Raw genomic sequence first — 17,599 nt, 5'->3', positions numbered from 1 at the left:
TGAGTGAGGGAGGGGCAGAGAGAGAGGGAGACACAGAATCCAAAGCAGGCTCCAGACTCTGAGCTATCAGCACAGAGCCTGATGCAGGGCTCGAACTCACAAGCTGTGAGATCATGACCTGAGCTGAAGTCGGACGCTTAACCAACTGAGCCACCCAGGCACCCCTGTCGTGTTTTAATAAGCCCTGAGTATCTGCCTGGACCCACTCAGCATTTTAATCAGTAAGTAGGAAGATAATATAGATCAGACCACATCTAAGTACTGCACCCACCTCTGGTCAGCCCTCTCCTAGGGAGACCAGGATACTCTGGCTACCTAATTATCAGGATCCTAAATGTAGGGACTGCCTGTATTCCCATTTTGCCAATAACAAAACTGAGGCTTGGAGCAAAAGGTGATTTGCCCAAGTCATACAGCTGGGCACTAGCAGAGTGGGGCTCATCCTACGTCAGGCAGACGCCAGAGCCAGCAATGTTACAATCACATTTCTCCTGCTTTAGATAGACAACTGGATAGATGCCCTTTGAGGTTTCTCTAGGACTCTGTGGTTCTAAGTGATAGCTCCTCATCTTTAAAATTTCTCAGATGGGGCGCCTGGGTGGCACAGTCGGTTAAGCGTCCGACTTCAGCCAGGTCACGATCTCACGGTCCGTGAGTTAGAGCCCCGCGTCAGGCTCTGGGCTGATGGCTCAGAGCCTGGAGCCTGTTTCCGATTCTGTGTCTCCCTCTCTCTCTGCCCCTCCCCCGTTCATGCTCTGTCTCTGTCCCAAAAATCAATAAACGTTGAAAAAAAAAATTTTTTTTAATAAAATTTCTCAGAACTAGGGGGTCTGTTGGTCTGGATTGTTCTGCTTCCTGAACCTACAGAAGGAATTCTTTGGCTTGGGTTCTGTTGGCCTGAAATCTACCTCTGTGTGAAAACAAAGACGATGTCTGAGTGCTTGGTGACCCTGACTGAATCGGCAGCAACAGCCCGCTGGTAAATTCACGCTTTCCACACGGCTGTACCATTTCTGCCTTGAACCCGCTGGGCCTTTGTGTCATCTATTCATTTTTTAAAATTCATTTGGGGCCAATAATATGCTTTGTTGAGATCCAGGCTTTGTAAAATGAAGGAATTAGCTGCGATGACATCGCGTGGTCTATATTAATGAGTTATAACTGGATATCAAGTTCATTATCAAAACAAACCCCCTATTTGCCTGAAGCCCTGTGCTCTGTGTCTAGCTGGAAAGAAAGCTCCTTTTTCTTTGTTAACGCAGAAAAGCCAAGCTTCAGAAAATGGTGATTTATGCTGAAAAAGCCCTACACACCCTTAACCGACACAGCATGAATTGTGGTCCTGTCATTTACAGCTGGAGACACCCTCATACTCTTCTGCTTTCGGTTTAAAACATTACCTGGGCCGCTCTGTTATCAATCTTATCCAACGATCTATTTACCTAAAGTACACAATTACAGAACAAGTTCCATTACAATCCCTGCAATCCAGGGCTGACGAAAGAACATTAAGGAAACCGTGAGTCGGCAGGCTTGGATGGGTTAGCAATTGGTCTGAAAGGCTGCCTTCCCCTGGTGTCCAAGTGGCCAGGCTGTCTAGGGCTTTTCTCTCCCCCTCCCCCCTTTTTAAGTTTATGTATTTTGAGAGAGAAAGAGAGAGCACACATGACTTGAGGTGGGGAGGGAAGGGCCAGAGAGCGGGGGAGAGAGAATCCCAAGCAGGCTCCCAATTGTCAGCACAGAGCCCCACGCGGGGCTCGAACTCACGAACCACGAGATCTTGACCTGAGCCGAAGTCGGATGCTTAACCAACTGAGCCACCCAGGCGCCCTTCTTTTTCTCTTTTTAAACACATGAAATTGTTATAAGAATTAACAAAGCTAAAAGGAAGCATGGGAAAGAGCTAACAAATATTGTGTCAGTGTTGCGATACAAAGAAAAGAGTGAGGGAAGAGGACGGGGGTGGGTAGAGAGAGACAGAGACCCACAGCTTCCAAACTTGCAGAGAAATAACTACTTTCTGGGGAGTGGCGGTTTTTGATTTTCTCTGAATTGGGGCTGGCTGCTTCGGGGGGTATCTGACCTCTGACCACCATCCCCGCCCCTTCATTGAGGGCCCTACCTTGGATTAAATTCGGGTCCTTTAGGTGCCAGAAATGGCTATCATCCTTCACAGGCAAGTAAGGAACAATAGAGTCTGGCTTCCTTTCAAGTCAGTTTGCAGCAGGACCATGTTCTAATATCAAAAAGGAAGAAAGAGGACACTTTGTTTTGTGAGTAACCATGAGACGGCTGCATTTGATGTGACTTCTGTGGGCACTGTGACATTCTCCCCCAGGAAGCTCCTGTAACTTCTGATGAGCCCAGAAAGACTTTGGTGACAAGGAGGATGGGCTGTAGCAGTGTGGTCTGGAACTGAATTTGGAGACTTGAGGATGAAGCCGGGTCCCCATCCCAGTGGATATTAACAGCTCTGGGCCTGCAGCGGAGAGGACAAAACGGGCTTTGGAGCAAGACTGGCCTGGGTTTGAGTCTCAGCCGCTCCATCCCCCGAGTCACCTTTTGTTGTCTGAGCCTCCTCAGTTTTCTTACCTGTGAAACGGAGGTGGTAACACTTCCCTCACAGGCTTGCCGTATGACCTCAAGATAATGTTTGCAAATTGCCTGGCACACTGTGAACCCTCAGTACCTGGCAGGATAGCAAGATGGACTAACAGGTAGGGTAGTATAGGCCGGGGAGCTGAGATACCTTGGGCATCACACTCCAAATGAAAGAGAGAAAGACCACCGTGAAGGAATCTTTGAGGTAGCTGTAGGAAAATGGGTCCCTCGATCCTTATCCACTTTGAGAATGTAAAAGCAGAGAGTGGAAAGGGAGAGAGGGATTTCTGGAAGGGATTTCTTCAACAACACATGCTGGGATGCTTTGAATCCTGACCCCAAAGGGAGGAGGATGCGTCATCTTTCACTTCAAACCCAAATGAGCAATTGGTGGGAATGCTCAGGAGCTTAGAGTGTAGATTCCCTGCAGCTGGGGGACTGGCGGGCTGGTCGCTGGCCCTTTCCTGGAAAATCCCAAGGACAGAGGCAGGCTAGGCAGTGCTCCTGGGGCTGGGGCTGGATTAGCAAGTGGTGCTTGTTTTTGATGGTGTGTCAAGCGTGCGTGAAACCTGAGCACCAGATAGGACACCCCAGGCAGGAATATCACCCTGGGGTTCTGCTGACAATAATTCCCACCAGAAGCCCAGGAGACTCCGGGGTCAGGAGTCCAGGTGGAGCGGACTACTGGTAGACTGGAATCTGAGGGGAGTGCCTCCAATAGACCGTAGGTGGAGAGCTGGAATCATTTAGAAGGCTGCAGTAAAGAACTTCCAAAGAGCCAGCAGAAGTGCCTACAGGAGAAAAGAGCCAGCTTTAGACACCTGCTAGGTCCTAGAAGAATACCTGTGAGATCTTTCCCATGCTCCCTACTTTTCCTCCCAGCCAACACAGAATGCTAAGGGGAGAGGGGCACCTTTGTGGGTAAAGGAAGGGGCATGCTTCACACTGTCCTCCCTGGGGGCAGGTGGCCTGCAGGAAGCCGTCCTAAGCCATCCTTAACAGGCAGGAGAGGAAGCACACTCTTCTCCTTGAAGGAAGGTTGACGTGTTGCTTAATACATTAATACCTAGAATCCATGCCTTTAGTTTCTGAATCATGACTGTGTCTTGTGGCTTGGAGAGACCACGATGCTGGCTACCTCCCAAGGGCAAGCGGAAAAGGCACTGGATACATCGTCTTTATGCCGGCGCTGGAGGAAAGCTTCCCCTGCTGAAAATCGTTGGGTAGGGGTGGGAGGTGCAAAAATAACGTCGTGTTTTGATTAGGTCCCAAGCTTCATTCAATGGACAGGTTGCTCTCGTAATGCTGGCATTACAAAAGATGGGGCGGAGGCTTTGTGAGGGTTTTGGCAGTGGGATGGGGAGACGGGAGAACTCAGTACAGTGCATGTTAGTTGCTGACTTCCAGGACTTCTAGGGTGACTGGAGTATCCTTGAAACACCCCCTGGACTTTGACCTTGCCCGATGAGGACAAACTAGAAGTGAGAAGCCTGTGAGATGCAGTCAGTATTTTTTCTACTTCCCCAAAGCCCCTCCACGTAGGTGGTTTTCCTTCCTCAGTGCTCTTCTTTTGAGAGTGGGGATGTATTTTCCCTCAACCCATCCACCCTCAGAAAAAGTCAGGCTTATTTTACAAAGTAATACATAATGGTAAAGAATAGGGGCTTTGCAGTCTGACCTGACTTGGGTTCCAATAGCAGATGGACCACTAACTAGCCGTGGGACTCTGGCCAAGTTACTTAATTTCTCTTAGCCTCAGTTTGCTCACCTGCACAATGGGGTAAGTAGTGCCCACCTCTTAGCATTGTTGAGTGGATGGGACTGGATAATTCACATCAGAAGTTGGCATGGAGCATGACACATAGGAAGTACTCAACCAATAATATCATTGGTTATTGGTTATTATTTCTGTTATTATCATCACAACTATATAATGTGCCATTTGTTTAATTTTAAAACATCAATGTCATTTTTAACCCCATGGAGGATACAAAAACATACTTCAATTTTGCTATCCCCAAGACAACCTTGAAAAAAAATGATTCGTGAGGAGGTAGATTTCTTTCTCAATATGACATCATCAAACACACACACACACACACACACACACACACACTGACGTTGCCATCACACACAACAGAATGTGGGGGCAGTTGAGATGTACAGAAGGCACCAAAAGGTTGAATGGTATTAATCAATCTCAGCTATTATTCTGGACCCAGTTTTTAGGGACATATCTTGAATCTTCACAAGATTTGATCACATTTAAGAAAAGGCAGCATCAGAGAAGTGAAGCAGATAGCCTAAGGTCACAGAGCAGGCGAGCAGCAGCAGGCTTTAAGTCCTGGATAATTCATGGCCCAGGTGCTAAGTCAGTCATGCTAAGATATGAGTTTGTCTGGGGAAGTCAAGAATTGCCCTTTATTGAGACAATTTAAATCTCAAGCCCTGGCGCTGCAGTAAAGGGGGACAAGGAGGGTGATTTGTTGGTTTGAGGCATGGAGGGAAAAGGTGAAGAGGGCTATCATCCAAGCTGCCTACTGTACTTCCCATGGACCCTGCAGAGAATGCTCCCCATGCCCGCCATTTTTCCATTCCATTTCCATCCCTAGGCAGATGCCACATTCATAGCTCAAATTCCTTGGTACCTGTCAACAAGCTTTGCTTCCTGAGTTTTGAAAGGCCTCTTGTAAAAGGTCTAAAAATATCGAAGAAGCAGTTTGATTAGTAGAAGATGGGATCAGCTAATAAGCAATAACAACACAGGCAACAGTCAGGCGCTAATTGCCTTGTGGGCATTTTCTTCAAGGGCCCTCGGAAATGCAACATTTTAGTCATGTTACTCTTTTGGCTGCCTTTTCCTGAATGCATAAAGACGATCATCGTGAGAGTCATCGTTTTTGGAAATGTCAGTATTTAAATGTTTTAATCCTTGATATTTGGGAGCCAATGGCTTTGATCCCCAAGTGGAAATATGAAAAGATAGCATTTAATGAGCACTTACTACATAGTAAAAAAGGGGCTTACGACATAGCCGGGGGCTTTTCTGAGCATTACCCCATTGAGGCTCCCAACAACCCTACAAAACAGGAACTGTTTTTATTTCCACACATGAGAAAAGGAAACTGAGCCACCAGAGTTTAACTTGTCCAAGGTCACACACATAGCAATGGTGTCCATATTTGTGAGGTGCACACACACATGCTAGGGACTAAAACATTTGTGGCCCTTGTCCAAATGGATTTACAGTTACCTGAGGGAATCCAGGTACTCAGTACCTGGAATTATCCTTGATCTTGACACTAAAGAATACTGAACTTCTATCCATTGTCAGGCATTGCAGTAGTCTCTGGGGATGGAATTGTGAGCAAGGCATGGTCCTTTCCCTCACGAAGCTCCAAGTCTCGTGGTGGGGTTGAACAAATAAACAGGCAATTATGATGCAGAGGTTTTTTTTGTTTTGTTTTGTTTGTTTGTTTGTTTGTTTTGTAGAACATAAAAAATTCAGTGGGTCAGAGCTTGGATTCAGACTGAATCCATTTAACTAGATATTTGCCCAAATTATTCAACCCAATTAAGCTGTTTACGATTATCAACATCTCAGCCACCTACAACCCAGAACCTCATTCCTCATTAGCTGGGCCTGTCGTCCATTCTAGCAGGTCTTGGAAGTGTATTGACCCAGGATCAAAATATGCCTCTCTTAGAAATGTGGCTTTAATTAGAAATGGCTTGTAAATCTTCATCGAAATAAACATTATTTAGAAAGAAGAGCCTCAGTCACATACAGGGATCCCACCCCCACCCCCCGCCGCCGCCCCGACTCCATCCTTCGCTGTGTTTCTCTTCCAGAAAAGCTCACTAGCATATTTTAGCAAGAGCTCAAGAAAATGCAAATGTCCTTGTCTGTGGTCACGGGCACAGTCACATTCTTGTTTGCATTGCCTACAGCTAAAATTGTCACTTTCCTTTTTTTCTGTCAGATACTTCTGAATATACTCTTTATAAAAAAGAACCAACAGATGCCCCTTTTGGAGAGATATTTGTTTACTTACTGCTCATTGTTACTGCAGTCAACAGGCTTATCTTAAGGGCACAGGGTCTCTCCAGTTAATCAGTCCTGAATTCAAATCCTAATGACACCAACTACTTTTCTGGGTGTCTTGGAGCAAATTACAAAACCTTTCCACACCTCAGTTTCCTTCTCTTTACAAATAAGGGTAATGATGGCATCTGCCCATGACATGAGGGATTATTTTAATAACTTATGCTAAGAACCTGATGCACTTCAAATGCTCAGTTAAGTGGTAGCCATTATTTGCTCCCTAGAGTCCCATGGAAGGAGGGAGACCTAAAACTGGGAGGTTAGATTTCCTGGTTCTGTAGATGAATGTGAAGAAACCAGAGAGGTTAAGTGATTTGACCAGGTAGTGGGAAGAGCTGGGATCGGAAGCCAGCCATGCCTGTCCCACCACTGTCCAGAGCTCTGGAAACATCTTGTCATGGAAAACCAGGGGGGGAAAGGGTAGGGGACATTTTAGAAGGAGGAAGAAGATGAAGGAGGTGGTATATTCAAAAACCAGTTTGGCTTCTGAGTAGGGGCCACATAATGAGAGTTGAGAAAGGGAAAGTTGGCAGGGACCTGATCCTGCAGAACCTTTTAAACGCCATTATAGATATTAATCTTCATTTTAAGCGCATTGGAGGGCCACTTGATTGTTCTATCGAGTGGAGTGGCAATATCATACTTGTATTGAAAGAGAATGGGTTGGAAGAAGGTCAAATTGAAGGTAATGAGGGAAGAACACCTGCCCTGAGGCATCTGGTTGGACCTAAGGGATGATGAGGAGGGAGGGGTCAAAGAGGAGGCTTGGGTTTCTGCCTGAACAACTGGTACACAATGGCATCACTTATTTAAATGGGCAATGTTGCATCATCAGAGAAGCATTCAGCTGGGGAAAGATGTTCAGGACTGTAGTAGTCTTCCACTGCCATGGCTCTCTACCGGGGATAATCTTGCCCCTTAGGGGACATTCGGCAAGACCTGGGCACATGTTTGGTTGTCACAACTTGGGGAAGGGGTTGCTACTGACATCAAAGGGTCAGAGGCCAGGGATGCTACTCAACATTCTCCAATGCACAGGACAGCTCATCGGCCCCAAATGTCAACAGTGCCAAGATGGAGAAACCCTGCTCTGCTGAAGTTCAAAGCCTTGAAAGAAACAACACATTGGACCTTTCTGGTTATTGAAAGCTTTAGCGAAAATTCATGGAGCAAAATCTTCTCTAATTTGACAACTGCCCTGGGATTGAAACTTCGGTAACTTTATGTACGAAGAGGGAGAGTATGCAACGGTTTGCCTACTGGAGCTCTGAGGGAGAGCATTTCATCATACAGGGTTCCAGAAAGAACATGCTCCTTGGGGAAGCATAGTAGTACTCTGTCTTGCTTCCACCCTTATTAGAAAATAAATTCTAGGGCCGCCTGGATGGCTCCATCGGTTAAGTGTCCAACTCTTGGTTTTGGCTCGGGTCATGATCTCAAGTTTTGTGAGTTCAAGCCCTGCATCAGGCTCTGCAGTGGCAGCACAGAGCCTGCTTGGGATTCTCTCTCTCCCTCTCTATCTCTGCCCCTCCCCCATTTGTGCTGTCTCTCTCTCAAAATTAATAAACTTAAAAACATTTTTTTTAAATAAATTAAAAAGAAGAAAAATTCTAGCTTTGGTTTAGTGTCTCGTATTACTCAACCTCTTTCCAGCCAATGTTGAGGATTCAGACCAGATAGCTTCTCTGTGCATTTCTTCCCATGATAGAATTTGTTTCTATCTCCAAGCTCCTATATATTTTTTGCTTTTCTTTTTGGTACTTCTTTTTTTTTTAATTTTTAAAACAATTTTTTTAATGTTTATTTTTGAGAGAAAGAGAGAGAGAGAGAGAGAGAGAGAGTGCGAGCTGGGGAGGGGCAGAGAGAGAGGGAGACACAGAATCTGCAGCAGGCTCCAGGCTCCAAGCTGTCAGCACAGAGCCTGACATGGGGTTCAGACCCACAAACCATGATATCATGACCTGAGCCGAAGTTGGATGCTTAACCGACTGAGCCACCCAGGTACCCCTCTTTTTGGTACTTTTTATTTGCTGTCTTGATTCATGGATGTTTATGAATTGGTTCTCCAGTGGAATTGTGAGTTCCTTGAGAGAAGTCCCCAGGTCTGACCCCCTAAGCATCTGTCATGGTAGGTGTTAAATATACACCCCGGAAGGTGACCCTGCCCATGTAACCAGGCTACTGTGGGACATTATTCTGTCTTTTCTACCACTGAGATACCATGAACCTCTTCAAGCCGCTGACAATGCTGAACCCACCCCAGAAACCATCCCAGCAGTATAATCTTCTCACTTTGTGATACCCAGAAACCCCGAGGCACTTCTGGACATGCAAGCCGATCGCCAGACGTGACTAATTCTCGAGTTATTAAATAAAACTAGCGATTGCATAAATTCCAATTTAGGCAGAAATACATTCGATCGAAATTGAGCCCTACAAGAAATTTTCTGAGCAGAGTTTGAAAACAGGAATTTAGAAGGGAAAAATGCCACCATCTCAGGATAGAAGGTATCCCATTACCACCCATTATGATTTTGAATGTAGCTGTCAGAAAGATCTCCGAGAAAAATATGTTGGTTTATTCAGTCCAAGAAAGGTTTAATTGGCTTCTGTCAGATTTCATGTAAGTGCTTACTTACCACCAAACCCTGCATGGATTCTGCAGCAGCTTCTGAATTTAACAGCTCACAGCTGAGTATTTGGAGGCTGCAGTGGGTGGGTGGGGGGTTGGGGGGGTGGGGATGTTGATAGGGGGTTGAGGACAGGGTTCCTTCCACAGATGTGTAAAGACCTGTCTAACTGGAGTTTCTTCAAGCTCCCCTCCCTCAAACAGCGAACCAGATGGGAGTCACAGTAATAACAATGGCACAGGTTCTGCTGTCCCAACTCTCTCTCTCTTCCTGTTTTTCTTGTAAGTACATGTTTTTTCAGAGTTTCCAGAAGCGTGTCCCATAGGATTGCCTCTTTTCACTTCTGTATCCCCAACACCTAGCATCATGGTTGGCATATACAAATACTCCTTGAAGGAACGAATTCTTCCATTGAGGGCCTCTACCCTTCCCCTGCCCCCAGAGCCTCACAGTCACTGGGTTGCTTGGGTCCACCAGTATCTGAGTTTTTGGGAAATCATTTGTGATTCACAGCCACTGCTGATTACTCCAACCAATACCTATTTCCCATTCTTTCATCTCTCCTTTGCCCCTGCTTTCCATGCTGTTAGATACACACTTTCCCAGCCATTCTTTTTTAATTTTTAAATGTTTATTCATTTAAAAAAAATTTTTTAATGTTTATTTGCCTTTGAGAGAGACAGAGTGAGAGTAGGGGAGGGGCAGAGAGAGAAGGAGACACAGAATCCGAAGCAGGCTCCAAGCTCCGAGCGGGGGGCTCGAACCCTGAGATCGTGACCTGAGCTGAAGTCAGATGCTTAACCAACTGAGCCACCTAGGTGCCCCTCCCAGCCATTCTTGCAGTTAGAAAAGGCAGGCGACACTGTTCTGGCAAATGGAGCATAAGAGGAAAATAGGAAAGTTCTTGGAAAGCCTTCATTTGCCTCACAAAAGGGACAAAGGTAGTAACCCACAATCTCCACTTTTACCTCTTTCTGCTGGGGTAGGAATGGGACACCTGGAGCTGGGGCAGCCATTCTATGACCATGAGGGGAAAAGACTTTCCAGTTCCTACATTAATTAGCAAGCTTCTGAACCAATACTAGTAGGCATTCACCTCCACATTTCTTACATGAGAAAAATAAATTCATATTTGTTTATGTCACTGCTTTTCAGTTTTTCTCTTACTTGTAGCCCAAAATGATCCTAATTGATACATAGAGTTTTCCTTTTTTTTTTTTTCTCACTTCTTTCTGGTTCTCCATCGGATTCAAACATGAGTAATGGGCTTGGGCTGAGAGTTAAATCCAAGAAATGCAAACTATAGAGACACCTCCTTTTCTACAACCAGGGTTTTTAACTGGGATGTGCATTTCTGCCACCAGAACAAATTTTCTCCTGCAAGGCACCTCATCCTTCATGCAGATATACTCTCATGCCAGTTCTAAAAATCATCCCTAGACCCACTTTTTCCCTTCTACCCTTAAGCTGGCACTTAGCCTCACTAATGATGGCCCCAGTGCGTGACTTGTCAGCTTCCTCCAGCCTTCATATCTGGGCTGGCCGCGTCTTCAAAGTGGTGATGGTGGCACTCCGTCCAGTCGGAGGACAGAGAGGGGCACTGGTAATAACTACCGCCATCAGGGTCGGGGGAGGGCTAACTGTGTCCTGATATCGTGCTCAGTATTTCACATGCATTATTTTATTTGAACCTGCCAAAACATCGATGCAGTAGACCCTATTATAATTCAGCCCATTTCACAGAACCTCCTACTTGAGACTGTCAGAGAGGGGATTTGAGCGCACCTTTGTATGACCTCCAAGGCAGAGCTCCTACCTAGTCACTAAGCTAATATCACATCAACTAGACTCTTGGCTGTGTTTCTTCCGCCCTCCCCACCCCTTCCCCACACTGAGCAGTTGCCTCTTTGCAGCTGAGACAAAGAGCTTGCTTCATTTTGTCCAGCACAAAGAAAGTGCCTATCGCTCTTCCTGTGTCAGGAGGTAATGAACACGCACCTTCCCCACAATTTATCCTGGAGGGGAACTCACTGTCACATTGACCTGCAATTAGACACAGCAAGATTCACCAAGGCAGGCATTACCAGTCTATAGCATCGGCATTGGGGCAGAAAGAAAAACAACACAACAAAGCAACTTGAATTCTGCAACTGTCTCCTGCGTATAACAATGGAGCCAGAAGAATCCCTTGGAGAGAGAAAAGGACTGGTTGGTATTTCCCTGGCCTAAGTCACGAGTCGTATAAAAATGAAGGCGCAGCTGGTGGGATTCTTCAGAATTGAATCTCAAGTGGTCACGAGAGCTTTTATTCTATTTTGGTTTTGTTTTTTGTTTTTTGTTTTGTTTTTTGTTTTGTTTTGTTTTGTTTTTCCATCGCAATCAGTGATTCAGGGCAGGGGGCGTGGTCTCTGTGATTAGAGGCCAGAGAAATCACCCAGCGCTGAGCCCACTTCCAACAAAGAGGGGTGATGAGTCGCCACTTACCTCTACAGGCCACAGTGCCCCCCGTCTGGACAAGGGGGAAAATCATTTCATGTTTGCAGCTGGAAACGTCTTCTGTGGAAAGTCCAGGTTTCTCTTGTTGGGGGATCTCTTTCTAAAACATGTTAGTTCTCCTTTTCTGATTCCAGGCAGCCCGCCCGGGCGTACCCTGGGCTGGACTCCTGAGACCTTCTCTGGGCATTTCTGTTCTCATCACAGGGGTTGGGGGGGAGGGGGGTGCGGAGGCGGAGGTAGGACAGTAGGGAGTGGAGGGGCGGGCAGAGATGCTTGGGCCAAGCTTGGGCCAAGCAATACTCTCTATACCTGGGATTCTGCTTCATTTGCCCCCTTCTCCCTTCTCAGCAGAGAACCAGACCCTGGGGCTCTTCCAGCCTCAGTCTACCCAGGTGCAAAAGGGGGTTAATAACAACCCCTCTATCCTAGAGCCGATAGAGGATGAAACAAAAGCCATCATGGCTAACATTTCATGGTATTTACTCTGTGCCAGGCTCTGTTCTAAGAGCTTTGCCCACATGAGCTCATCTAATCCCCACAACACCCTATGACAAGGGAGCATTTTTAGCTGTTTCATCTATTCTGAGATGCACATTTTATTTTCACATTTTAGCAACTCTGAAACTGGGGCACATCTTATAATGGAAAGTAGGTTATAGTTTAATCAGTAGAGTTTTCTTTCTTCGTGGCACAAAACAAAATTACGACACCTCTTGAAATGGAAGGCGTCTTCGATTAGATAAAATGCGACCTCCCCGTGAAACTGAGGCTCAGAAAACTGATTTGTTCAAGGCCACACAACCTGGTAAGTGGCAAAGTCGGGGTTTGAGCTCATGTTGTTTGCTGAAGAAACGTCTCTTTAAGTCACTAAGCTATGATAGGAGTAGAGTGCCCAGGATGATTACTGGCTGTTTCAGGATCTGCCCAAATTAGGGATCCTTCTTTTCCCGCTGGGTGTTTAATCTCAGCGAGGTAGACACTTCAGGCACCAAGAGACAGAGCTTGTCTAAAGGATTCCACAACTTAATCGTTTTTGCCAAAATGCCATTTCTGCATTTCCATTCTGCAACGTGGAGGGGTGCGTGCTAAGTGCCCTTCTTCTTTTAGCTCCCTTTCAGGGAAGAAAATGTATGTCCACGGTAATCTGCACATGCCCTGCTCCCTCCCTTCCCATGGCTAATCCCATTAAACTTCTCTTCTGCTTCCTTGAAAAACAAAGGGACAAGGAACTCCCTAAAAGATTAGGGAGCCCCATGTAAGGGCGAGCTACAAGGTTTCCTCAACAAAAGCCATTCAAGCAGGGGATTTGCATATATTATTCATATTTTTCAAAACTACAGGAAGACACTGGGCGAGGCAGGGTGTCACTGTAACATTAGTTATGACATAGCAACTCCCATTCTGTGAGAAGGAAAATACCTAGCTTCGGAGGGCTTCGGGACCCTTTTCGGGGGGGAGGTCTCTGCATGTCATTACACTAGAGCATGGTGGACCCGTAGTCAGTGGTATTACGTATTACCATGCAGCCCAGTGTGGCCTCATCCTTCTCCTCTGAGAAACCAGATCCTTCCTCAATCACTCCTCATTAGACACTTACCTGGCTGCCTGGCATTTGTTATTCTTTGTCTATATGTCACCCTCTGCCCCCCAAATAAACCCGAAAGTTATCTGAAGCCAGGGCCCACACTTACACCTTCATTTTGTATACCCTTGTGGTGTGTATGCTAACCTCTATCACTGCCGGATTAGCGTGGGGAGGCGGGGAGCGCTGGAACCCTGGAGAAAGATCCAGGTTCAAATCTGTTCCCTGCTGGCCAGTGTCCTTGGATAAGGGACCTATTTTCCCTGGGCTTCCACGTTGCCATCTATCTTGTGAGGAGGTAACAGTTCACCCTGATGTGTTGTAGATGGTTCTGAAAGATCTAGCTTAGGACCTGGCACATGGTAAATACTCAAGACGCGCCGACTATTACCATCGTTATTAACGTCACTGCAATTATTACTGCTTTGATTGGGTTTGGCACCATAAGTTGATCCCAATTTGTACATATTTTCTTTGTGGCGTGGCACATTCTGGTTAACCTCGCTTAGGGTAACCAGCGCTTTACGGTAGCTCTAAAATGTTGCAATTTCTACAAGTATGATAATTCAGATGTGAGCCAGTGACACCCTAGAGTCTTCATTATTTCCTAGAAAGTGGGGCAGGGGCAGCGGGATTTCAATGAAGCTTTTGTGCCTAAAGTCTTAGTTTACCCAACAGTTCCCTGGAAACCTTCTTCCCTTTTCTTGACCTTCCTGGTTCCACCAACCCTCTTCCAAGAAAGACATGGTCATTCCAACCTCTGTATCTCCCTCTACTTTTCTCATCTCTCTGTCCCAAGATGGAAAACTCTACTGCATTTACTTGGATACATGGGTTCTTCCCTCCGCAAATCTGACACACACGTGCGCGCGCGCACACACACACACACACACACACACGTCCGAGTTAGCTGTCCTCTGCATTCTCACAACACCCAATGATGCTTTTCACTTTGCATTACAATTATCTGTTTCTTATCTCCCACTTCCCATCCCAAACATACACACTATAGATTATGAAATTTTTAAAGGCAAGTCCCATTTGTTACAAGAGCAGGTGGTTAGCACATAACAGGTTCAATAAATGTTTGCCAAATGAATGAAATAACAATATAACTAAGTTCTAAGGAGTGTTCACTGTGTGTCAAGAACTGTTCCAGGAGCTTCAGATAGATCATTTAATGCTCACCAGCAATCTCATGAGAAGGCATAACCATACCCGCCTCTGACAGATGGTAACACTGAAGCAGAGATGTTCTGCAAGTTGCCCAAGGTCCACAGGGCTGCTAAGAGGCAGATCCAGGGCTCAAACCCAGGCTGTTTGGGTCCACTGCCCACAACCCCTCTACTTCTGAAAAGTCCACCTCACTCATTCTCCTCACCCCCTCTCCCGGCCCCTGCTAAGGAAGTTCAGTCCCCGAGAGGACTGCTCTGGATGGGACTTCTGTGTAGCCTTTTGAGATGAAAGGAGATAGGTGAGAACTGCATCTTGCAGAGCGAGCTCACTGAGAGAGCAGAACAATGGGGGGTGCATACAGATGTGGTAATTCTTGGAAGGTAGGAGCTCAGGAGCACTTTGGGCCACCACATAACCCATGGGTGAGTTTTAAGCTCTCCTTTGTGCACTGACTTCTCCCCAGGCCCTCCTTCCTGGGGCAGGGTTCTGAGCCATAAGATACCCCACAGTGGGCCGGGGTTGCCTGTGACCCCCTCTCCCACGGTTCACCTATCTCAATCAGTGGTGATATACAGGTTTGCAGATACAATAACAAAGACACAGTTACCAAAGACAGAACTGGCCTACCCAGTTATGATCCTTTGAAAACAGAAACACTTGACTGTGGCCATTACATACATATTCATGATTTTTTTTTTCAAATCAACAGCAGTATTTCATGTCACATAAACACATTATCAAGTGTTTGGATCATGTTAACCAATTTCCACATCTCCTCAGTCTTAACACTGTTTCTGCCTAGTTGAAATTCCTGTTGTCACTTTGCAGACACGAGGAAATAAAGGCTCAGGGATGCTAAGCAACTTATCTTATGTCAACAGTTTGCGAGTAGCAAAGTCAAGCTTCAAAACCGAAAGTTTGACTTCGCATTCTTTCCATAAGAGAGAGGAAGTGCACGTACCCCGAGCCCAGTGGATCTCTGAAAATAATTTCTGCAATGGCAAACCTACAATTCATCTTAATTTTTTTCTGATGTTCTACAGTGTCACTGCTGATTTATTCTATCATTTTGGAATTACTGGCTAATAGGATGGCCCAGCTCAGTGTTCTGGCTGGCGTTTTCATTCTTTACGAGAAGCCAACCATTGATAGCAACAGGGATGTGTCTCGACAATTTAATTACACCATGACTCCTCTCTTCCCCTGTCTCTTGTTGGCCTGAAGGCTAATTCCTATATCACTTGGTCTTGAAAACATGATTGGTTTTGGCAGAGAGGGGAGACCTACCTGTGTTAGATGTTCTGAGGCATAAAAGGGCCAGAGGGCCCCTGCGTTGGGGACGCTTTGCACCTTCTTGGTGGCTGGTATTTTGGTCATCTTGGAAATCCCTCAGGTGTGGCCTGTGCCCCCTAAAGAGAGGTTCCCCCCGCCCCCCCGAATCTTCTACTTCAGCAGCCACTGGTGTGAGAGGCTCCAGCAGTTTCTCCCTGATTTCCAATGCCAATTACATAGACTCCAAAGAGGCTTCTGACCCAGGAGTAAGGAGGCAGGTCATCTGGGTTTCCCATAAACAGGATAAGGAGGTCCAGACTGGGTAGAATCAGGCAAGCCTGGAATTATTCACTTCTTAGAAAGTCACAAACTTTCATGAGCGTTCCCTCTCTTTGGAAGGGGATATCTTTCTCTCTTATAAACGAAAATAAAATATGAAGTAAAAAAAATAAAACTCCACTGATAAAGTCTGAAGGGAGCCCACAGAGGGGCCCCCAGATCCCTATCTTAAGGCGGCCCCAGTGTGAGGCTCAGGTTCCCAACACTAGGGAGAGAAAATCGGTTAACTGCAAGGCCGGGGCCAACTCGGTTGCCTGGCAACGAGACGCCGTGGAGGACCTCCTCATTGGTTGGGATTGGTGGGGGCGGGGTCGCGAACTCAGGAGTTGCAGGGAAGATGGCTGGGAGCTGGCGACTGGCCAGGAAGCCACATTCTCCCAACTCTGGTTTCTCCTCTTAGGTCTGAGGACCTTAACCCTTTCTCTCCGTCTAACTACAAGAGACTCCTTCCTTCTAAACGCTGCTCTGTCCTGCCAGTAACCCACTAGTGATTTCTTGTGCCTTGGGTCGGGTACCTCAGTGTGTGTCTTTAGCCCCACAGTTACTTTACCTTGAGAAGCATATTTCCCTCCTCTTTCCACCTGACACACTCCTACTCACACTTCAAAGCCCCTACATATATACATACACGCACACACACATGTATACATCTAAGGAGTGTTTGGAATGTGCTAGACATTGCTCTGTTTTACATACATTGGCTCATTGTCTGCAGCACATCTTTAAGGAAAATATTTTATTACCTTATTTAATGGACTAGGAAGCTGAGGCTCAGAGAACTTGAATGACATGCTTCAGGTCACACAAAGTGGCTGAGCTGGGATTCAAAAGCGCGACTTGTTTGAGTCTAAAACCCAAGCTCTTAACCACTTAACTGCATGACCCAGGATACGATCCCTAAACTCTGCTGATCCTTGGCTTCCATATCTTTAAAAAGGGAAGAATCACTTTTGTACAGATTGCCAAGGATTAAAATAGATAATGTATATAAAGGCTGAGCATGTGAGGAATCCTAGTCAAGTGGCAACTATTACGATTATTTCCTGACATCCCATCCCCAGAAAGAATTACTCATTTTTACATGTAGTGTTCATTTCACAGCTGATATTAATACTAATATTTACCGATAATTCGCCTGGTGCCAGGTGCTCTGCTAAGCACTTTCCATACATTAATTTATTTAATTCTTCCAGTAACCCCATGGGGTAGGTTCTCAGCTTGCAGAAGATTTATTGCACAAGTTCTGATTTGCATGCTTTATCCTTGGCATTATTTCACGTGAAATCAATCTAATTCATGTTTTATCTCTAAACCTTGAGCTTCTGCAGGTTATGATGTCACACGATAATGACCTCAGTTTCTCTCTCTTTTTTTTTTAATTTTTAATGTTTATTTATT

At 45.9% G+C, this 17,599-nt stretch overlaps 1 protein-coding gene across 1 annotated transcript in view; it reads right to left on the bottom strand.

Annotated features, from left to right (window-relative positions):
- Positions 1–16,435, bottom strand: part of CCDC60 (coiled-coil domain containing 60) — a 163,212-nt gene extending 146,777 nt beyond the window's left edge. The window contains exon 1 of the mRNA XM_043557728.1: positions 15,878–16,435. Coding sequence (XP_043413663.1) covers positions 15,878–15,967 — 90 coding nt within the window. The 5' untranslated portion in view covers positions 15,968–16,435. The remainder of the gene's footprint in view (positions 1–15,877) is intronic.
- Positions 16,436–17,599: the final 1,164 nt, after the last annotated feature.

This window comes from Prionailurus bengalensis, chromosome D3 (genome assembly GCF_016509475.1).
Source record: "Prionailurus bengalensis isolate Pbe53 chromosome D3, Fcat_Pben_1.1_paternal_pri, whole genome shotgun sequence".
Classification (NCBI taxonomy): domain Eukaryota; kingdom Metazoa; phylum Chordata; class Mammalia; order Carnivora; family Felidae; genus Prionailurus; species Prionailurus bengalensis.
The sequence above is the reverse complement of the archived record's forward strand: the minus strand, read 5'-3'. Positions and strand labels throughout refer to the sequence as shown.